This window comes from Diaphorina citri, unplaced genomic scaffold, assembly GCF_000475195.1.
Source record: "Diaphorina citri unplaced genomic scaffold, Diaci psyllid genome assembly version 1.1 scaffold705, whole genome shotgun sequence".
Taxonomy (NCBI): Eukaryota; Metazoa; Arthropoda; class Insecta; order Hemiptera; family Psyllidae; genus Diaphorina; species Diaphorina citri.
Window position 1 is genome coordinate 1 of NW_007378138.1, and position 23154 is coordinate 23154.

A 23154-nucleotide genomic window follows, 5' to 3' on the forward strand; every position below is an offset into this window, starting at 1 on the left:
ATGAAATATTTGGATAAATAAATAAATTTAAACACCATAAATTATTAAACAATAATTATATAAACTACTAAATTAGATTTTATTTCATTTTCATTGGTCCACATTGAATTGTTAGTTGTGCAGATTCTAATAGAGGACTTTATTAAAAAAATCACCCTTATAAGAATGTATTCAATAAAATACGCTCTCTAATGGTGATGATCATTTTTATTGGCCTTGAATTCTACAACTTTATAAAAAAATTCTTCTAACTCACTCAATTGGACCAACTACTGACTCTACTACCTAAAAGTACAAAATTTGTTTCTTTAGTTTTACATGTGAGAGTGTAAGTAATTATGTGGCTAGTTATGCAGATTTGCAGATACGAGGGATCTTCAGCGAAAAAGGTATTTATTAGGTACAGATGAATATTAGGTCTCTCCACCAATCCATCTTTATGAGTTTATGCAGGTAGGTATACAAAGTCACGTAGGTAATACACTAATATCTAATAAAGCCTTGAGGTCTTCTCCAAAGATTCTATTTGATCCTATGTGAGTACCAACTGTTAGCAAAATACGTGTTTCTTAGTATTAAAAGACTTGAATTCTATGATTTTCTCGGTCACAAACTAATATGTTTCCGTTGCTCATAACCGCTACACCTTCGAGGCCTTTGAACTCTCCATCTCCAGATCCCCAACAACCAAAGGCCCTCAAGAACTGTCCATCGGGAGTGAATATTTGGATCCTGTTATTACCGGAGTCACCGACAGATATGTAACCCTGGTCGTCCACAGCAACTCCTCTGAAATGAGAAACATGATTCAAGTTAAGTCTGATAGGCCGGGTGGTGCTGCGAACTCTTGACGTTCGCGTGCCTCCCGGCGCGCTTGATTTGGAGTGATAAACCACAATTCCTTCAAAAAAGCCCTGACTTTGCCCCAAAATGATTAGCTCATCCCAAGCAATGAAATTGTGAAGGCAGTAGTGTCAAGTACAGTGAAAATATTATTACAGACGATTATAAAGCATTAATATTCAATGCAAATGAATCTTTTGAATCATTGTGTTGGTAGATTTTACACTCTTGCTGCAGCAAATTAAATGTTTCTCTAGTGAAGCGAAGCTACAAGTCAGTAAAAGAAATACCTACTAGTACTAATAATAAAATATATAGTCAGAAGCCGTCTAGGTTTTTTATTCTTTGCATGTGGTTACGCCACACTTGATTTCTCGCCTCATCTTGCCAGTTGTTGCTTTTCGGAGGAACAGGAGTATTGCTAGCTACTGGATTAGAAGTAGAACCAATTGCACTATCAACGGAATATCGTCTGCTGGGATTATTTCCTGAAGTTTGTGGTCTTTTGAAGGAGCTTGGTGTTGGTTTCCTACTAACGCTTGCTGGTGTATTTGACCCTACCTCATTTGGTTCGTTTATCTGTCTTGGTTTATTTGTAAGTACTGATAATGGAGTGGTACTTTCTGTGGAAGTTGAAGGGCGACTTGATAATGTAATAGACTGCATATTTGGCCGAGGTGGTACATATGGGTTAAATGGCTTTGTATCTGCCCTGGGTTTCCAATCCCTAGTTTCCATCCCCTTCACTCTCGAATCTGCTTTCTGTCGCCTCATGCGTTTATTCATGTCTAAATTATCGTTTTCGTATTTTTGTTTTCTGCTTTCAATGTCTCCGCTTATAGTTGTTGGGGTTTCTTCCACGGTTATAACCGAGTCAGTGTGTTTATTTGGTATCGGGGTGAACTTTGTTTCTGGCATAGAGTGTTGTCTTCTAAATGGTTTGGGTGTTGGAGGTGAAATTGTACTCCCATAGTGTGGGTTCGTAATGCTAATATTGTCTTTTAGGGGCGCAGAATGTCCATGATGCGTAGATTTTGAATCAACAGTAAAATTCATAGGATTTGTTTTTGTTTGAGTTTCTGACATTGGATTTAGTTGACCATAAGGATTTGAAGTGTTAGATGACATCAGTGGATCGTTTCTGTAGCTTTGATCTTTTAGAAAGTTCGAGGGACCTTTATTGATGGGCATGTAATCATCGGATCGACTAGTTGTTGGGATAAACTCGGGAATTGTTTTTTGACGAACAAACTTTTTTGGGCCGCGATTTTCAGGATTCAAATGGTTTGAGGGTAAAGTATTATTTTGACGAAAGTTATCTTCAGAGGATCTATTGCCTTGTGTATCATTTTGAGATGGTCTAGTAATAACTTGTGAGTTTGGGGATATCTGATTCAAATACTTTTCTCTCGGAGACACCGTATGTTCCAAACTTGGTATTGATGTGAACTCGGGCATAGAGTTTTGTCTGTCAGGGGGTTTCGATCTCGTGTATTTGCGTATGATGTGTCTACTGTTATTTTCTTCATTGCTGTTAAAGGGATTTGTATTAGTTTGCAAAATTGGAGAGATTTGATTTTGATATTTCTGCTCTGTCCTTGGAGAGCTTGTGATTCCCAAACTTGTTCTAGTAGCAAACTCAGGCATTGAATTTTGTCTGTTAGGAGGTTTTGTTCTATTGTATTTTTGGGCACGCCTAGGGGAAGAACCTTCATTTATCCGGGAGCTAGCACTATGAATATCAAAAGTTTCACTATTACATTTCAAAATTTCAATGATTTATCCCCTTTGTTTTACTTCCTAGAAAAACTACACTTGAAATAAAGCACTACAAGTTTACCAAGGGTATTAAGCGAATAAAGTAATGAAGGAACTCCAAGCAATAAATAATTCAACAAATTGGGAAAACAATGGGAAGGAAATTCATTTTCCTGATTTCATGCAAAAAATATATCGAGGTTCCATTCAGGAGAAATTCTTCGGTAAAAGCATTTGTATTGTGTACTCGCGTAGTTCGAGCTTTTCATATTTTAACAAGATTTATGCTACTGCTCGAGTTGCAAACTTCAAGTATTTGAATTGAACATAAAAGATGACAGCGTGAAAGGGATTTTGCAATACGTACGTCAAAAATCCAGTGTGGGTGCTAAAATGAGAAATGGTTTCATTATTGAAAATGTATACATAGGTAAGCAAAAATTTGTTAAAATTAAATTAAATCAAAGACAATGATATTGATCGGGAACAAGGATTAAAAACATTAAAAACTCATTAGCTACTTTAGGTTTCTTATGGTTTTGCTGTAAACTTTCATTACAGGGAAACATGCATTTTATTCACTCTAACTGACACTTTAAAGTAGGTTGCTATTATAAAGCATTAATATTCAATGCAAATGAATCTTTTGAATCATTGTGTTGGTAGATTTTACACTCTTGCTGCAGCAATTACATAAATGTTTCTTTAGTGAAGCAAAGCTACAAGTCAGTAAATGAAAGTGTACCTACTAGTACTAATAATAAATATAGTCAGAAGCCGTCTAGGTTTTTTATTCTTTGCATGTGGTTACGCCACACTTGATTTCTCGCCTCATCTTGCCAGTTGCAAGAAACGAAACTATACTACCTACCTACTTTTATTTAAAATGTTTACTTTTGAGAACGCTCGAATACTGCCCAGGTAAATGTACAGACACTGATTACATTACGAGTAATACATTACAATGAAATCTTACGAAATTCTCAGAACACAGTCTAAAACATTTGCGAAATATCAAGTGCAAATTTGCATTCAACAACCCAGAGCAGCCCAGTTCTTGCGAGCAACAACAAGTACTCTGATAAATAGGTATGTAGGGTACAATCAAAAGTTTCAAGGCCTCGGTGTTCAACGTGTTAAGGCGTATGAAATTCCAACACTCCTTCTTCGCACTTCCCGTGTTCAGAAGAAGTCGGCGTTTATCTTCAGCCGCTCAATCCTAGGGGATTTGATTTTTCAATTCTAAAGGTGTGTACAAACATAGTCGACCGACCGTGGATGATGGACGGTTCAGTCGACGGCCGGTTGACTATGTGACACCCTAACACTCACCTTGGGAATTTGAGCTGCCCCTCTTCGCTGCCTTCACTGCCGAAGGACGTTATGACTCTGCCATTGACGTCGAATATTTGCACCCGATGATTGTTGGAGTCTGACACAATCACACGGTTTGTGTTAGACACGGCTATGTAATGGGGATGCTCCAACTGTCCGGCTTTGTTACCCATGCTTCCGAATTTGCCCACGAACGTTCCGTCGGATTGGAAAACCTTTGGAGGGGAAAGTAAATAAAATTAGATTTTGAGTTGGGTTTGAAGAGCTTGAAAAATTAAGAAACGAAACTATGTATACTACCTACTTTTATTTAGAATGTTTACTTTTGAGTATGCTCGAATACTGCCCAGGTAAATGTACAGACACTGATTACATTACGAGTAGGTAATACATTACATCAATGAAATCTTACGAAATTCTCAGAACACAGTCTAAAACATTTGCGAAATATCAAGTGCAAATTTGCATTCAACAACCCAGAGCAGCTCCAGGTAAATGTACAGACACTGATTACATTATGAGAAATACATTACAATGAAATCTTACGAAATTCTCAGAACACAGTCTAAAAACATTTGCAAAATATCAAGTGCATGCATTCAACAACCCAGGGCAGCCCAGTTCTTGCGAGCAACAACAAGTACTCTGATAAATAGGTATGTAGGGTACAATCAAAAGTTTCGGCGTATGAAATTCCAACACTCCTTCTTCGCACTTCTCGTGTTCAGAAGGAGTCGGCGTTTATCTTCAGCCGCTCAATCCTAGGGGATTTGATTTTTGGCTAAAATTTAGTTTTGGCTTCAATTCTAAAGGTGTGTACAAACATAGTCGACCGACCGTGGATGATGGACGGTTCAGTCGAGGGCCGGTTGACTATGTGACACCCTAACACTCACCTTGGGAATTTGAACTGCCCCTCTTCGCTTCCTTCACTTCCGAAGGACGTTATGACTCTGCCATTGACGTCGAATATTTGCACCCGATGATTGTTGGAGTCTGACACAATCACACGGTTTGTGTTAGACACGGCTATGTAATGGGGATGCTCCAACTGTCCGGCTTTGTTACCCATGCTTCCGAATTTGCCCACGAACGTTCCGTCGGATTGGAAAACCTTTGGAGGGGAAAGTAAATAAAATTAGATTTTGAGTTGGGTTTGAAGAGCTTGAAAAATTAAGAAACGAAACTATGTATACTACCTACTTTTATTTAGAATGTTTACTTTTGAGTATGCTCGAATACTGCCCAGGTAAATGTACAGACACTGATTACATTACGAGTAGGTAATACATTACATCAATGAAATCTTACGAAATTCTCAGAACACAGTCTAAAACATTTGCGAAATATCAAGTGCAAATTTGCATTCAACAACCCAGGGCAGCCCAGTTCTTGCGAGCAACAACAAGTACTCTGATAAATAGGTATGTAGGGTACAATCAAAAGTTTCACTATTACATTTCAAAATTTCAATGATTTATCCCCTTTGTTTTACTTCCTAGAAAAACTACACTTGAAATAAAGCACTACAAGTTTACCAAGGGTATTAAGCGAATAAAGTAATGAAGGAACTCCAAGCAATAAATAATTCAACAAATTGGGAAAACAATGGGAAGGAAATTCATTTTCCTGATTTCATGCAAAAAATATATCGAGGTTCCATTCAGGAGAAATTCTTCGGTAAAAGCATTTGTATTGTGTACTCGCGTAGTTCGAGCTTTTCATATTTTAACAAGATTTATGCTACTGCTCGAGTTGCAAACTTCAAGTATTTGAATTGAACATAAAAGATGACAGCGTGAAAGGGATTTTGCAATACGTACGTCAAAAATCCAGTGTGGGTGCTAAAATGAGAAATGGTTTCATTATTGGAAATGTAAGCATAAAGTTGTTAAAATTAAATCAAAAACAATGATAACATTGATCGGGAACAGGGATTAAAACTAATTAAAAATCATTAGGTATTTTTAAGGGTTCCTTATGGTTTTGCTGTAAACTTTCATTACAGGGAAACATGCATTTTATTCACTCTAACTGACACTTTAAAGTAGGTTGCTATTATAAAGCATTAATATTCAATGCAAATGAATCTTTTGAATCATTGTGTTGGTAGATTTTACACTCTTGCTGCAGCAAATTAAATGTTTCTCTAGTGAAGCGAAGCTACAAGTCAGTAAAAGAAAGTATACCTACTAGTATTAGTAATAAATATAGTCAGAAGCCGTCTAGGTTTTTTATTCTTTGCATGTGGTTACGCCACACTTGATTTCTCGCCTCATCTTGCCAGTTGTTGCTTTTCGGAGGAACAGGAGTATTGCTAGCAACTGGATTAGAAGTAGAACCAATTGCACTATCAACGGAATATCGTCTGCTAGGATTATTTCCTGGAGTTCTATTGAAGGAGCTTGGTGTTGGTTTCCTACTAACGCTTGCTGGTGTATTTGACTCTACCTCATTTGGTTTGTTTATCTGTCTTGGTTTATTTGTAAGTACTGATAATGGAGTGGTACTTTCTGCGGAAGTTGAAGGGCGACTTGATAATGTCATAGACTGCATATTAACTGGATTAGAAGTAGAACCAATTGCACTATCAACGGAATATCGTCTGCTGGGATTATTTCCTGAAGTTTGTGGTCTATTGAAGGAGCTTGGTGTTGGTTTCCTACTAACGCTTGCTGGTGTATTTGACCCTACCTCACTTGATTTGTTTATCGGTCTTGGTTTATTTGTAAGTACTGATAATGGAGTGGTACTTTCTGCGGAAGTTGAAGGGCGACTTGATAATGTCATAGACTGCATATTTGGCCGAGGTGGTACATATGGGTTAAATGGCTTTGTATCTGCCCTAGGTTTCCAATCCCTAGTTTCCATCCCCTTCACTCTCGAATCTGCTTTCTGTCGCCTCATGCGTTTATTCATGTCTAAATTATCGTTTTCGTATTTTTGTTTTCTGCTTTCAATGTCTCCGCTTATAGTTGTTGGGGTTTCTTCCACGGTTATAACCGAGTCAGTGTGTTTATTTGGTATCGGGGTGAACTTTGTTTCTGGCATAGAGTGTTGTCTTCTAAATGGTTTGGGTGTTGGAGGTGAAATTGTACTCCCATAGTGTGGGTTCGTAATGCTAATATTGTCTTTTAGGGGCGCAGAATGTCCATGATGCGTAGATTTTGAATCAACAGTAAAATTCATAGGATTTGTTTTTGTTTGAGTTTCTGACATTGGATTTAGTTGACCATAAGGATTTGAAGTGTTAGATGACATCAGTGGATCGTTTCTGTAGCTTTGATCTTTTAGAAAGTTCGAGGGACCTTTATTGATGGGCATGTAATCATCGGATCGACTAGTTGTTGGGATAAACTCGGGAATTGTTTTTTGACGAACAAACTTTTTTGGGCCGCGATTTTCAGGATTCAAATGGTTTGAGGGTAAAGTATTATTTTGACGAAAGTTATCTTCAGAGGATCTATTGCCTTGTGTATCATAAATTGTACTCCCATAGTGACTGTGTGGGTTTGTAATGCTAATATTGTCTTTTAGGGTCGCAGAATGTCCATGATGCGTAGATTTTGAATCCACTGTAAAATTCATAGGATTTGCTTTTGTCTTAGTTTCTGACATTGGATTTAGTTGACAATAAGGACTTGAAGTGTTTGGTGACATCAGTGGGTCGTTACTATAGCTTTGGTCTTTTAGAAAATTCGAGGGAGCTTTATTCTTGGGCATGTAATCATCGGATCGACTAGTTGTTGATGTAAACTCGGGAATTGTTTTTTGACGAACAAACTTTTTTGGACCGCGATTTTCAGGATTCAAATGGTTTGAGGGTAAAGTATTATTTTGACGAAAGTTATCTTCAGAGGATCTATTGCCTTGTGTATCATTTTGAGATGGTCTAGTAATAACTTGTGAGTTTGGGGATATCTGATTCAAATACTTTTCTCTCGGAGACACCGTATGTTCCAAACTTGGTATTGATGTGAACTCGGGCATAGAGTTTTGTCTGTCAGGGGGTTTCGATCTCGTGTATTTGCGTATGATGTGTCTACTGTTTTCTTCATTGCTGTTAAAGGGATTTGTATTAGTTTGCAAAATTGGAGAGATTTGATTTTGATATTTCTGCTCTGTCCTTGGAGAGCAGATATCTGATTCAAATACTTTTCTCTCGGAGACACCGTATGTTCCAAACTTGGTATTGATGTGAATTCGGGCATAGAGTTTTGTCTGTCAGGGGGTTTCGATCTCGTGTATTTGCGTATGATGTGTCTACTGTTATTTTCTTCATTGCTGTTAAAGGGATTTGTATTAGTTTGCAAAATTGGAGAGATTTGATTTTGATATTTCTGCTCTGTCCTTGGAGAGCTTGTGATTCCCAAACTTGTTCTAGTAGCAAACTCAGGCATTGAATTTTGTCTGTTAGGAGGTTTTGTTCTATTGTATTTTTGGGCACGCCTAGGGGAAGAACCTTCATTTATCCGGGAGCTAGCACTATGAATATTACGTCTCTTGTCCAAAAGATCATTACCCTCTAATTGAGAAATGTTATTTGCAGTTCTAATAGGGTTTTGTAGAATACTTTCAGGCATAGATAGTTTGGGAGCTAGCACTATGAATATTACGTCTATTGTCCAAAAGATCATTACCCTCTAATTGAGAAATGTTATTTGCAGTTCTAATAGGGTTTTGTAGAATACTCTCAGGCATAGATAGTTGTTTAATCAATTGTTTTCGTCTCTCTGATACATTTGATTCAGATGAAATGTTTGTGTTTTCTGAACTTGGTCCTTTTTGACGGATATGATCAAACTGGGTGTTTCCATCAGTTGAATCTTCAAGATCGTTCGCAAAAGTCGGTAAAGAATTTTGTCGTTTCGTGGTTGAAGCATCATCATTGAGAAGACCTCAAGGCTTTATTAGATGTTATTGTATTACCCACGTGACTTTGTATACCTACCTGCATAAACTTATAAAGATGGATTGGTGGAGAGACCTAATATTCATCTGTACCTAATAAATACCTTTTTCGCTGAAGATCCCTCGTATCTGCAAATCTGATCGAATACCTGCAATTGAAGACAAATTAGGTATGTACGTGGGTAATGCGGGTATACCTAGTTATAAAGTCCTGAAATTTAGATTGAAAAATTGAGTAAAATATGCCTTGTTTATACTGCCCGAATGAATCTCAAAACTGCCTTTACCAAAGCAGATACACGTACCTACATAAATAAAAGTGGATTTAATACATATTTATAGACGCTGCTAACTTTACTAAATTTTGCTTCACCTCATCGAATTTAAGGGTCATCGACGGAGATTGTAAGTCAAGTTCATGAAACCTCCATATTCGAGCGTCTCTTCTGTTCTGCACTTCTATTCTGCTAGAAAATATGGATTTAATACATATTTATAGACGCTGCTAACTTTACTAAATTTTGCTTCACCTCATCGAATTTTGGGGTCATCGACGGAGATTGTAAGTCAAGTTCATGAAACCTCCATATTCGAGCGTCTCTTCTGTTCTGCACTTCTATTCTGCTAGAAAAGAACGTGGATTTAATATTTATAGATGTTTCAGACTTTACTAATTTTTCCTTCAAATCTCCCCGTTTGACCCGTTTCTACTTGGGGTCATCGAATGAGACTGTAAGTTAAGTTCATGAAATCTATTCAAGTTCATGAAACATATTTGACATCTCTTCTGGTCCGCTAGAAAAACTATCGGTTTGAAGGTGGAAATGTCGAAAACATACCTGAACTCTATGGTTCGAGGAATCTGCGACAACAATGGAGTTGTCAGGACCAACGGCTATGCCTCTTGGCCACGTAAATGCTAGAAAAACGCAATTGGTTTTAAGGTCGAAATGTGGAAAACATACCTGAACTCTATGGTTCGAGGAATCTGCGACAACAATGGAGTTGTCAGGACCAACGGCTATGCCTCTTGGCCACGTAAAACATCCGGGCTCGCTCCCCCGACTCCCTATTTTGAACTGCAAGCGCCTTTTCTGCAGATATTGGCTTCTAGGGGTAGTACCTACTTGGCCGATACCTGAAACGAGCAACGTTTGAAGAAGAAAGCACGAGTTAATATTTTTTGCTTCTGAAGGTATGCATCTACCTGGATAAAATACAAAATTATTATTTATCACATTGTAAAGGTAGTATTGAAAGTTTTGATGTACAGAGATGTGATTAAAGGTGTCGTTCAAAGGAAAGCAATAACGTCGTTTTGCGGCAATGAAACAGCGTTTGTTCGACTGTAATGCCTGAGAGAAAAACAATAAGCGTCTTTATTCCAGGAATTCAAACAAATCTATGCACAGCCTCTATAAAACGAAGTATGTACAAAAGTAAAACACGACAAAGGATTTGGTATGTGAAGGAGAAAAATGGGCAGGAAAGGGAAATTCAGCCTGAAACAAGGGAATCTGTTTAGCCAGACAAGCGTGATGCTAAGAGGAAGAGAAGTTATAAAGAAAGGAAACATTGAATAAGCAAATGAGGGAAAAGAAGAGTAGGCTGGAATAAATAAACTTAAACAAGGCAGACAAAGAAGCGTACATGATGGGTTCAGCAAGAAATTCCTTACTATCATTTCAAATTGAGCAAGATAACAGGATATTAAAAACCTGTAGGCTGCCAATATCCTGTGTCTTCTTTGTCTTTGGATTTGAATTTCTCTGCACAGTGTTAAATCAATTTCCAGGATTTCATGACAAACGTTTTGCTCATTTCCTACCAATTTGTCTGATATTGGGAATAAATTCAATGTTAATTAGTTTGGATGAAATTAATGAAAAGGAGTACAAAACAGGGGGATATTATTCACAAAGTTTCTACCACCCACACTTCTAACTTGAACTTTGAAATCACAGACGTGTGTGTAAGCAATATTAGGGAAGGTGGCATCATTGGATTTTAGGTAACTCATCATTTGTCCATTGTGTTGTTCTTCCATAGAAATACCCTAAGCTGATACAGGTTAGTATGGCTCTAGCAGGAAAGCAGATCATAGCAAAGAAAGAGGCTAATCTTGTTACAAGATACTGTGGGAAGAAAGGTGAGCAAAAAATGTCAAATCTTGTAATGCATCCATGCATGCGAGCAAGCAATTGGTCTTTTACTAAATGCTTGGGATTCTGTGTAACTCTAAACTCGCCCGCCTCCAATTTACTAACTAATATGGAAATAGAGCCTTTGCAGAAGAACAACCTAATGATTTGGCACGATTGAAACTATTATTTAGTACAAGTCAAGGTATACATATTAGACATGAAAGCACTGCAGGTCTCAAGCACAGTTTCGGGGAGCGAGAGCTCTTCTGGATTCCGGCATATCGGAGGGTGGATCTTTGAGCTCTGGCGCTAGAAAGGCAAAGGGTTTACCTGTTTGTGCTGCTTGGGCTGTAGTTTGAATAGGGTCGTTGGGGATTGTTATGAAAATTGATTTTAAATTTTAAAATAATTAATATGAAAAGATATAGATGTGGTTTTCTTCGAGAGCTTGTTTTAAATGTAAACACGTTAATTATTTTCCAGTAAGCACTTTCTTGTTAGTGAACGTGGTTCTTCAGAAAAGAAAGAAACAAAGCCAAGCAATAAGAGTCTGTAAAATAATATATGGTAGGTAGATCTCAATTCTTCTGTTGGATCTTCATTAATACTAATAACTATGAAGGTAGATAACATGAAATAATTTATGGGTCAGCCAAAAACGTGAATATGTGAGCTCAACATTTATGCTTATAAAATAATGTCCAAAATCTAAAGTTACAATGAACACAGTGAAGAGTTTGGAGTTGTATTTCGTAATCATAGATTTATTAGATATTATAGCTGATTTGATATTCATGGAAAGATAGAATAAAGCTATTAACCTATTAGTCTAATAATATTGTTTAGTTACAATGAAAATGGCTGAAATGGATTTGAATTTCTCTGCACAGTGTTAAATCAATTTCCAGGATTTCATGACAAAGGTTTTGCTCATTTCCTACCAATTTGTCTGGTGTTGGGAATAAATTCAATGTTAATTAGATTGGATGAAATGAAAAGGAGCATTCACAAAGTTTCTACCACCCAAACTTCTAACTTGAACTTGTAAATCACAGACATGTGTAAGCAAAATTTGAGAAGGTGGCTTAATGGGATCCTGGGTAACTCATCACATTTTGTCCATTGTGTTGATGTTCTTCCATATTTAAGAAAGCTCTAAGCTAACAGGTTAGTTTGGCTCTAGCAGAAAAACAGATCATAGCAAACTTTAGAAAGAAAGAGGCTAATCTTGTTACAAGATACTGTAGGCAGAAAGATGAACACTAAAGTTCAAATGTTGGGATGCGTATGCATGCGAGCAAGCAATTGGTCTTCTACTAAATGATTAGTATTCTGTCTAACTCTAAACCCGCCCACCTCCAAATCACTAATATGGAAATAGGACCTTTGCAGAAGAATAAGCTAAAGATTCCGCAGGTTTGAAACATATTATTCAGCACAAGTGAAGGTATATTAGACATGAAAGCACTGCAGGTCTCAAGCACAGTTTCGGGGAGCGAGGGCTCTTCTGAATTCCGGCATATCGGGGGGTGGATCTTTGAGCTCTGGCGCTAGAAAGGCAAAGGGTTTACCTGTTTGTGCTGCTTGGGCTGTAGTTTGAATAGGGTCGTTGGGGGAGCCGTACATGTTTTTTGACTCGTCGTCAGATTCATCGCCATGTCTCGAATGTAAGCTGGATCGTCTAGAGGGCGTGCTGGTTCCCGAAGCGGTTCCAGAGCTGGATGGACCGGCTCCCTCTTTGCCACGGTTCCCGTATTTACTTTTTAAGTATCTCGCCCATGAGCTGAGGGCGGCTCCGTCTTTTTCCCCACCTGTTAATGAAGCGATTTGTTAGACACCGAGAGGAAAGATAGAGATAGGGGGCGAGACGACAAGCAGTGAGTTTAGGAAAAGTTAAGTGGCAACAGTTTGAGGGGGAGATTATTTGATTGTTTTGACTAAATTGTGAACCTGTTCTAGATTTGGAATATACGTAGCGTAATAATGTTTGTGTGTTTTGTTGTTGTAACTAAGAGCGGCTTCGTCTTTTTCTATGTGATGTTTTTGTTTCGCGTTGGGTGTGCGTTGCTGTTGGTTTCAACTCTGGACAATACCTACATATTTACGCCTGTCTGTATGTTTGATTCAGTGTAATGTTGTAGCCCAGATGAGTAACTAGGTACATAAGTCTTTTCACAATTTAGTTGAAAAGGAGCGTTCAACCAGGATTCTTTATTGGTAAGATTTGTAATTGAACGAGCGGTAATGTTACTTTGCGTCACCATCAATAAAATAATATTGATTTCTACCCCAAAATTAAAATTAAGTTGGTAAATAAATAGATTGTTTCCTGCTCTATCTAGAATAGATAATAATAAATGCGATGTACAGAGCAAATGAATTAGGTTTGGTTAATGGAATTCATGGATAAGTTAAAATCATCAAGGATACCAAACTATCAAGAATATCAAGGGGTTTTTGAAGAAAGATTTTTGACCAAATTCACATAATGTTTTCATAAATTCTACATAGATTAGAAAAGAGAAATTCAGATTAAAAGTTCATGCTTCAGACTTCAAAGAGTCAAATGTAGTTAACACCAAAATTGCCTATTGAAAACTATGCGAACATTGAACTGCTGGAGACGTAGCTTTGTTAGTGAAAAAAGTAATAATTAAAAATGGTTCAATACTACACCACAAAATTGAAACCAATGAAAAGGTCAAATACCAACGAACTACTTAACCGCAGACCTGAATAAATTTCTCATAGCTAAAAGATAAAAAGAAAAGGAAAAAAATAAGAGACTGTAAATGAAACTTTTGAAAGCTTACTATGGAGATACGACTTGAGAATTTGATAAAGTTAAACACAAGTATCATTTGAAACACATACCATGCGTTAAGTACTATTAGATGCAAAATTGGAAATATTGTACAGTGATGAAAAATGTTTTCCGAGAAAGAACAACAACACAATGGAGCGAATATTTCTTTCGAATTCTTCTGAGTTCTCAATCGCTTTTCTGCTTTACGCTCACAGTGAGTCAGGTTTCAATGTTTGTTGTTCCTACAAATTCTAGTGTTATACAATTAGTAGAAAAGTATTTCTTATCGTATGTTTATGTTACTAGTTGTGAGTGTGTTGGAAAATCAAATATTTGAAACTTTGTATCCTACATGAAAGTGTTTAGTATGGTTCTGTTTTCACTCATGCAAAACATTTCACACTAAGCATCGATTGATTGTTGTTATTTAGTCTCAATGAGAATAATTTCGTAGATCCTTGTGTTCATCCTAGTTTGGATTAAACTTCACAAACGACAAGAGAATACAGTATCTGAACAATTACTCGAGAAAGAAAAAGCAACACTGTTTCTATGGGCTCTTGATATACGTTCATACCGTTAATACCTCAGCTTTTGTACAATAAGAGGATTCAAATGCAAATCAAATGTTGCAAGTGTTGAAACGACAATCCCCCTTTTTTTTCAATGAAACGTAGATGATATAATCCTTAGCACGTACTAAACTCATTTCGAGTACACTACGAGTACAGTATAGTAGTAAAGTTTATTGGGTTATTCAGATTCAGAATAGACTAAAGCTAAAAGTTAAGGAGATAAAGACTGAAACAGTGGAGAAGTATGGAATAGTAATGAAGTGATTATTAGTCCAGCAGATTTAGTCGAAGCGTTAAAGCATTAAATAAAGGGTTCTGCTATAATTTGTTATTGGTGTGGTGGAAAGAAATTTCTGAATTTAATTTTCCCCATTTAATTGAGTAGGTACTGCTCTCTTTATGGAAATTTTTGCATGAAGGTCAGGAGGGAAGTAATGTTAAAACTTTGGATTTGTTTCCTTTGTAGGAGGACGGGGACAACACAACAATTCGACTCTATCAAGAAAGGTGTTCCAGAAATAGACTACAAGTGGAATCTGCTTCCAGCGCCAGTGTGTTGCTACTGTACTCGTAGTGTACTCGAAATGAGTTTAGTACGTGCTAAGGATTATATTCTCTACGTTTCATTGAAAAAAAGGGGGATTGTCGTTTCAACACTTGCAACATTTGATTTGCATTTGAATCCTCTTATTGTACAAAAGCTCAGGTATTAACGGTATGAACTGATATCAAGAGCCCATAGAAACAGTGTTGCTTTTTCTTTCTCGAGTAATTGTTCAGATTCTCTTGTCGTTTGTGAAGTTTAATTCAAACTAGGATGAACACAAGGATCTACGAAATTATTCTCATTGAGACTAAATAACAACAATCAATCGATGCTTAGTGTGAAATGTTTTGCATGAGTGAAAACAGAACCATACTAAACACTTTCATGTAGGATACAAAGTTTCAAATATTTGATTTTCCAACACACTCACAACTAGTAACATAAACATACGATAAGAAATACTTTTCTACTAATTGTATAACACTAGAATTTGTAGGAACAACAAACATTGAAACCTGCATCTCTGCAATTTAAATTTCAGAACTTTATAACTACCTATACCCTAATTAAAATTTGTCTTCAATTGCAGGTATTCGACTCTGATGGTATATTTACGAAAGAGTTTGGAAGTTACGGAAACGCCGAAGGCGAGTTCGATTGTCTCGCTGGCGTAGCCGTCAATCGAATCGGTCAATTTATAATTGCTGATCGCTATAACCACAGAATACAGGTAAGTGCCTTTTGTTTTATTTTACTAAGAAAGTGGGGGTAATTATGGACAATATTTGAAGACATAGAGCAACTTTTTTTCCTGAAAGCGGTGTATAAATTTTAAATTTGTTAGGTTTTCACTTATCTTATTTTCAAATAGAGGGCTCAATTTCAAGTTTCTACCAATAACATTTCTCTCTTTATTATCCTCGTACAGGTTATGGATCCTTCTGGAAGATTCTTACGTGCATTTGGAAGTCAAGGCACGGCTGATGGGAAATTCAATTACCCCTGGGGCATAACAACAGATGCTCTCGGATTTATTGGTAGCTGAAACATGAATCTCTTGCAAAGACAGGCTGTAAAATTAAAGAGCTGCAGTTTCACTCTCTTTACACAAAGGGCGATAATGGAACATTATTTATAGCTCCTTTTGAACGATGAATCTGTAACACTTTCAGAAATACCTGTTATCTTTGTTCCATTTACAGTTATCTTGCAAATTGTACATTCCTTTATACTTGTACAGAATACTGTTCCTTATATGTACATGGTTGCTTTTTAAGGTAACTCTAGAAAGCCCGATTTCCACTATTCGTTCAGATCACACTCCAGAATCCACAATCACAACACGGTCATTATATTTTTCAGTCTATTAGCTATTAGGCAGGAGATAGGACAGCGAATATTATCACTTGAACAGTAAGTGTAAATAATCTCGATTAACATTTAATCGTCTGTAATAATATTTTCCCTGTACTTGACACTATTTCCTTCACAATTTCATTGCTTGGGATGAGCTAATCATTTTGGGGCAAAGTCAGGGCTTTTTTGAAGGAATGGGGCTCAACCACTTTTTTTTTTTTCTTCGCTGATAAAGGAAGTTCGAAACACGCTGATTGCAATAGAAATGCTTAAAATTTCATTTGAGGCTTCCTAAGAGAATATTATCACTTGAACAGTAGGTGTAAATACTCCCGTCGTCTGTAATAATATTTTCGTCTGTAATAATATTTTCACTGTACTTGACACTACTGCCTTCACAATTTCATTGCTTGGGATGAGCTAATCATTTTGGGGCAAAGTCAGGGCTTTTTTGAAGGAATGAATCTCTGCAATTTAAATTTCAGGACTTTATAACTATACCCCAATTAAAATTTGTCTTCAATTGCAGGTATTCGACTCTGATGGAATATTTACGAAAGAGTTTGGAAGTTACGGAAACGCCGAAGGCGAGTTCGATTGTCTCGCTGGCGTAGCCGTCAATCGAATCGGTCAATAGCGCGCCGGGAGGCACGCGAACGTCAAGAGTTCGCAGCACCACCCGGCCTATCAGACTTAACTTGAATCATGTTTCTCATTTCAGAGGAGTTGCTGTGGACGACCAGGGTTACATATCTGTCGGTGACTCCGGTAATAACAGGATTGGATTTATTTACGTCTGTGACAAGGAAAACCATCGTGTACAGGTAATAAGAGTGAAATCGTTATTGGTAGTTCGCTTGACAGTGTTTCTATTAACAATAATGTGTAAAATAACCTGTGATTTTCTTTTTACATGTCGTTTCTAATTTTATTCTTCCGTTTGTCTATGGGTAGCCCGATGGTGATGTCACTCCCGATGGACAGTTCTTGAGGGCCTTTGGTTGTTGGGGATCTGGAGATGGAGAGTTCAAAGGCCTCGAAGGTGTAGCGGTTATGAGCAACGGAAACATATTAGTTTGTGACCGAGAAAATCATAGAATTCAAGTCTTTTAATACTAAGAAACACGTATTTTGCTAACAGTTGGTACTCACATAGGATCAAATAGAATCTTTTGAGAAGACCCGGATTTATTTACGTCTGTGACAAGGAAAACCATCGTGTACAGGTAATAAGAGTGAAATCGTTATTGGTAGTTAGCTTGACAGTGTTTCTATTAACAGTAATGTGTAAAATAACCTGTGATTTTCTTTTTACATGTCGTTTCTAATTTTATTCTTCCGTTTGTCTATGGGTAGCCCGATGGTGATGGTTTCTTTTTACATGTCGTTTCTAATTTTATTCTTCCGTTTGTCTATGGGTAGCCCGATGATGATGCTTCAACCACGAAACGACAAAATTCTTTACCGACTTTTGCGAACGATCTTGAAGATTCAACTGATGGAAACACCCAGTTTGATCATATCCGTCAAAAAGGACCAAGTTCAGAAAACACAAACATTTCATCTGAATCAAATGTATCAGAGAGACGAACGAACGATCTTGAAGGTTCAACTGATGGAAACACCCAGTTTGATCAGATCCGTCAAAAAGGACCACGTTCAGAAAACGCAAACATTTCATCCGAATCAAATGTATCAGAGAGACGAAAACGATTGATTAAACAACTATCTATGCCTGAAAGTATTCTACAAAACCCTATTAGAACTGCAAAGAACGATCTTAAAGATTCAACTGATCGGAACACCCAGTTTGATCATATCCGTCAAAAAGGACCAAGTTCAGAAAACACAAACATTTCATCTGAATCAAATGTATCAGAGAGACGAAAGAAACACGTATTTTGCTAACAGTTGGTACTCACATAGGATCAAATAGAATCTTTTGAGAAGATCTCAAGGCTTTATTAGATATTAGTGTATTACCTACGTGACTTATACCTACCTGCATAAACTCATAAAGATGGGTTGGTGGAGAGACCTAATATTTATCTGGTACCTAATAAATACCTTTTTCGTTGAAGATCCCTCGTATCTGCAAATCTGCATAACTAGCCACATAATTACTTACACTCTCACATGTAAAACTAAAGAAACAAATTTTGTACTTTTAGGTAGTAGAGTCAGTAGTTGGTCCAATTGAGTGAGTTAGAAGAATTTTTTTATAAAGTTGTAGAATTCAAGGCCAATAAAAATGATCTTCACCATTAGAGAGCGTATTTGATTGAATACATTCTTATAAGGGTGAATTTTTTAATAAAATCCTCTATTAGAATCTGCACAACTAACAATTCAATGTGGACCAATGAAAATGAAATAATAAGATCTAATTTAGTAGTTTATATAATTATTGTTTAATAATTTATGGTGTTTAAATTTATTTATTTATCCAAATATTTCATTTTTCTCATTATAATAAATTCTTTACAATAGAATCAATATCACAAACTTAATTAGGTATTTGACAAAAATAATACAAAGAAAACACCAATGAGACAATTTAGTTCTTGGAAGATGATAGATAGTTATGACTTTCTTATAAAAATACATATCTATCAAATATAGTAAGTGTCCATGAAGGACAATTTAAGTTGATTTTTTTAAAACAATTTGCTAGAAAATAATTTTTGGCATCAGTTTTAACACTAGAAATTAGAAATGACTATCTTGAGTAACTATTTAAAATAATCAAGCAATTCAATTCATCGGTATAGTTAGTAGGTAGGTACATAAATATTGCAACTACACACAAACATGAAAAAAACTCAAAAACATTAAAAAAAAAGCATGAAAATATCGGCAAATTATACCACGGCTTATAAATAGATTATAATATACCTAATATTAGGTAGGTAAATACAATATGAAATAATCAAGCAATTCAATTCATCGGTATAGTTAGTAGGTACATAAATATTGCAACTACACACAAACATGAAAAAAACTCAAAAACATTAAAAAAAAGCATGAAAATATCGGCAAATTATACCACGGCTTATAAATAGATTATAATATACCTAATATTAGGTAGGTAAATACAATATATCAAGCACTGGAACCTGTTTGAGGATACCCATGATAATAAAAATGGTGCTACCTCTACTTGGGCAATGTTCTTTAGGTTTACTCAAATATACCTATTAGTATCTAGGCTTTTAGTGAGTACCTTCTGGAGATGCAAAACAAAATAAAAATCTTACCTAAGCAAAAGCTTGAAAACTAAGCTAGTCATAAATATTCATTAGGTACATGATGTTTTAATGGTTCTTTTGTTATGTGTTTTGTTTTATTTTTTTTTCCTACCCAAACTAAATAAAGATTCTTTTCTCAACGTGTTTTCAGACCTGGAGTTTCTGATTTATTTCCAAGGTAGTGTTCCCCAGGTACACAGTAGCCTCCATAATATTCCAAATGGGAAATGGGAGAAATGAGAATAAGAATTTCCCATTTTGTTACCCTATAAACATGATTATTTTGACCTTTATAAAGAAAGCATTTATTTTAATTTATTTTTTTTTTTTTCCTACCCAAACTAAATAAAGATTCTTTTCTCAACGTGTTTTCAGACCTGGAGTTTCTGATTTATTTCCAAGGTAGTGTTCCCCAGGTACACAGTAGCCTCCATAATATTCCAAATGGGAGAAATGAGAATAAGAATTTCCCATTTTGTTACCCTATAAACATGATTATTTTGACCTTTATAAAGAAAGCATTTATTTTATTCTTATTTTTACTTATTGACAGATTTGGAGAATATGAGAAACAGTTTTTTGACAAAATCATCGAATGCCACAAGAAAAAGTACTGAGAGTACCATATTAAATCGAACAAATGGATTTTTCAACTAGAGCTTTCAAATGTTCAATTGGTCGTATCTAATAATGCTATCATTATGAGTAAAAAAAAATGTTAGTGCTTAGTGAAGGACCCTGAAGACTTGGACATCTACGGTTCATCAAACAGAAAATTAGTAGAAGATATTGAAAAATATCTTAAGAAGTACGATGTATAATAAAATGGGCTATTTTTTACAGTGAACAAACTAGGACGAACCAAATTCTTCCATATTGATGATTACCATAAGAAAAATAGCCCACCATTTCATATTATTATGGCACATAATTATTTATTACAGGGGGAAGGTATTTTTCATAGTAATAAGTACCTAATAAAATACATAACATGTAGTAAACCTAAAACCTCGTATTTGTTTACTACCAAATTCCGCGTCAAGAAAAACTATCAAACCAAACAAATGGGTACCTAGTGGGTACCTACCTAAACCTTAACGATTACTACATCAGTTAACAATGATTAAACAATAAATATGTAAATCAGCTGCGTTATTGATACTGTCATCAATCAATTTTTCCAAAAACTAATCAAAGCAATGTTATTCCAAAATATCTTTGTCTATTTGGAAACCTAGATTGTGACGTACAACAAGCTATGCCTGGTTGAACCAATATTGGTTAAAGTACTATTAGACAGATAGTATACTGTTTCATTTAGTCTAAATCTTAATCTCATTATGTATGGTTAGAAATTCAAACAATTTACCTACGTCCTGTTCAGAATCCTAAACTACTTTCTGTAATGTTTTGAGGAGGGCCTCTAACACTAACTCTATTCAAAGAATTGGATTTGAATGTACTATCGCATGATCTACCAACAGAAACATCAACACTCCCCTTATAAGTAGAAAACATTTAGATATCGGTAATATAAAATCGGTAAAATTAAACTTACAAACTAACATTAAAGCTAAACAAAGCATCACAGTCTTTTTGAAAAAAATGGTTGAGATAGTTGGTATGAAGGTACGTGTGGACATACTCCTAGTATTTAGACATTGTCTTCACATGTCAGTGGACCTGCTGTTGATCTAATGAACTGAAAGCAGAAGCAAAACAAAAAGGATCAGATGGGAGAACGAAAACTAAACAATCTCAACATACAACTCTGTATACTAACGGTTGAAAACGTAAAGCTATCTTGCGCCTTCATTTTCACATTGTTTACATGGGAGAAGTTGTGTATTCTTCCGGAAATGTTTATTGTGTGCCTTTTGCATAGCGTGCAATGAAGGCGTTTTAAAGGAATACGTCATTGAGGAAAATGTGGAATAGGTCCGTGTAAAATTTTGGAAATTTTGAAGGTCGCTATTAAGTTACAAGTCAGATATTGTGAGTATCTGTATAGGTGACCTGTCTGAACACTAGGTACCTATTGCCTGATGGGCTGTTCGGGATTTGTAAGTTACAAGTCAGATATTGTGAGTATCTGTATAGGTGACCTGTCTGAACACTAGGTACCTATTGCCTGATGGGCTGTTCGGGATTTACTTCTACTAGTAATATTGAAGAGATCGACCTAGTCTACAATCCAAAAGCAAAAAATAAAATGAGCAATTTGGGTAACAATAATACAAAAATGGCCTACAATATGGAGATCAATCAAACAAGGAATACAAAAAAAAAAAAAAAAAAAAAAAAAAAAAATGGCCTACAATATGGAGATCAATCAAACAAGGAATAAAAAAAAAAAAAAAAAAAAAAAAGTTAAAAAGTCATTAACAACTAGCTTGACATGAATTTAGAAATTCTACTAGGTGTTCATGCAAAATGCATACGGTACTTGAGCAAGCAATTTCTTCTAGGCATTCCATTTTGGCGGCGAATCAATGGAGTTATAGGACAACTCTTAGGAAGAATAGAAAGGAACATTCGTAAATGTAAAAACGGTTTTACCACATTGGAAATCAAATGAGCTTGACGGAAAAAATATACTTACAAGTTAGGTAAAAAAAAAAAATCATATTTGTACTAACATTGCAACAGCACAGTAAAAGTCTCTAAGCGAACAAGAAACAACTTCTAGCTTACATGAAGATAATACCTAATAGGAAAAGCGAAGATTTCCTTTGCAAAAATGATCATGAAAAGATTTATCAGCAGTAACATCAGCAGGAAGCGTACAAGACATGAGAAACGATGATGTGATTTTGTTTTACGGTCCTAACTGTAGGGACATGGACATGCTTCTTACTATGGACATGAGAGACATGCTAGTCAAACCTATGATGATAATGATGGGGACATCAACAGAATTCATGCTAGCCAACACTATGATGGAAGCCAAACCACTGGCGTTACCTTTACAGTTTTGTTCGCATTGACCTTTTGACGACTTTGTCAAACTTCTTCAAGTAAAGGAGAAGAATTAGTTACCAGTTGGACTGGGGGTGGCTTGTGCTACTCATTTTACAACACAACATAACAGGGTCAGATATGAAACAAGACAAAATAAGGAAAACATCTAGAGAAAAAACAAAGACTACAAATAAAAATCAAACGGTGGGAAATACAGTAGGAAAAGATGCGTTGAGGGGGTATTGTTGGTGTTTGTTATCTCACGAACATTTTCAAGAGAAAATATTGGTAAATTAACAATACCCTCTCAAACTTACAGGGCCTATAAAATATAAACAACAACAAAAATAATACTGGGTACCTATTGGGTCTCAATTCCAGAGTTACCTGCCTACTTTATCTAGATACAGTAAAATTTCTATTTCTTGTATAGGACACTTTGGTTTTTTAAATAACATCATACCTAATGCAGGTGAGGTGAATTTTACATACGTGGTAGACTAGTCAACTACCGATTTTGCAGACAACTAATACGAACTTTCAAATTTTCAGACAACTACGAAACATTTTGTGGGCAACTACGGGGTTCAACTTTTGAAGCGGCAAACTCCTATACAGGGACCCGGCGGACAGCCAAGGCTCCCGTCAAGAAAACCACGTACTAGTCAAG

At 36.1% G+C, this 23154-nt stretch overlaps 4 protein-coding genes and 1 long non-coding RNA gene across 5 annotated transcripts in view; 1 reads left to right on the forward strand and 4 right to left on the reverse strand.

Moving 5' to 3' along the window:
- Window positions 1–261: 261 nt before the first annotated feature.
- Window positions 262–4240, reverse strand: LOC113465278 (RING finger protein nhl-1-like). Its single transcript, XM_008476071.3, has 2 exons — window positions 3934–4240; window positions 262–789 (listed from the first exon to the last, which is right to left on the reverse strand). The coding sequence occupies exons 1-2, from the start codon at window positions 4107–4109 to the stop codon at window positions 576–578; spliced, it is 390 nt and encodes a 129-aa protein (XP_008474293.1). The 5' UTR covers window positions 4110–4240; the 3' UTR covers window positions 262–575.
- Window positions 4241–4850: 610 nt separating this feature from the next.
- On the reverse strand, window positions 4851–8519 carry LOC103511350 (flocculation protein FLO11-like). The gene is made up of 5 exons (XM_026825135.1): window positions 8287–8519; window positions 7806–8062; window positions 6516–7406; window positions 6130–6278; window positions 4851–5050 (listed from the first exon to the last, which is right to left on the reverse strand). Exons 1-4 carry the CDS (start codon window positions 8517–8519, stop codon window positions 6151–6153), a joined length of 1509 nt encoding a protein of 502 aa, XP_026680936.1. The 3' UTR covers window positions 4851–5050; window positions 6130–6150.
- A 1080-nt stretch (window positions 8520–9599) lies between these two features.
- On the reverse strand, window positions 9600–12834 carry LOC113468320. Its single transcript, XM_026825137.1, has 3 exons — window positions 12563–12834; window positions 9875–9985; window positions 9600–9748 (listed from the first exon to the last, which is right to left on the reverse strand). The coding sequence occupies exons 1-3, from the start codon at window positions 12615–12617 to the stop codon at window positions 9600–9602; spliced, it is 315 nt and encodes a 104-aa protein (XP_026680938.1). The 5' UTR covers window positions 12618–12834.
- Window positions 12835–18197: 5363 nt separating this feature from the next.
- LOC113468319 lies at window positions 18198–19675 on the forward strand. Its single transcript, XR_003392116.1, has 2 exons — window positions 18198–19180; window positions 19360–19675. It is a non-coding gene; the product is annotated as an uncharacterized LOC113468319 (long non-coding RNA).
- A 161-nt stretch (window positions 19676–19836) lies between these two features.
- Window positions 19837–23154, reverse strand: part of LOC103511354 (calcitonin gene-related peptide type 1 receptor-like) — a 126533-nt gene continuing 123215 nt past the window's right edge. The window contains exon 12 of the mRNA XM_026825138.1: window positions 19837–21225. Within this exon, the coding sequence (XP_026680939.1) occupies window positions 21178–21225 (48 nt within the window). The 3' untranslated portion in view covers window positions 19837–21177. The remainder of the gene's footprint in view (window positions 21226–23154) is intronic.

Excerpts from the sequence above, each read along its gene's own strand:
- LOC103511350 (XM_026825135.1), bottom strand. The coding sequence starts at position 8,519 with ATGCCTGAAAGTATTCTACAAAACCCTATTAGAACTGCAAATAACATT. Across the intron at positions 7,407-7,805 it reads ATCTCAAAATGATACACAAG|GCAATAGATCCTCTGAAGAT; the intron begins GCAATAGATCCT and ends ATGATACACAAG. Across the intron at positions 6,279-6,515 it reads TTCCGTTGATAGTGCAATTG|GTTCTACTTCTAATCCAGTT; the intron begins GTTCTACTTCTA and ends ATAGTGCAATTG.
- LOC113465278 (XM_008476071.3), bottom strand. The coding sequence starts at position 4,109 with ATGGGTAACAAAGCCGGACAGTTGGAGCATCCCCATTACATAGCCGTG. Across the intron at positions 790-3,933 it reads GGGCAGCTCAAATTCCCAAG|AGGAGTTGCTGTGGACGACC; the intron begins GTGAGTGTTAGG and ends TTCTCATTTCAG.
- LOC113468320 (XM_026825137.1), bottom strand. The coding sequence starts at position 12,617 with ATGTACGGCTCCCCCAACGACCCTATTCAAACTACAGCCCAAGCAGCA. Across the intron at positions 9,986-12,562 it reads AGCCCAAGCAGCACAAACAG|GTATCGGCCAAGTAGGTACT; the intron begins GTAAACCCTTTG and ends TGCTCGTTTCAG. Across the intron at positions 9,749-9,874 it reads ATGTTTTACGTGGCCAAGAG|GCATAGCCGTTGGTCCTGAC; the intron begins GCATAGCCGTTG and ends CGTGGCCAAGAG.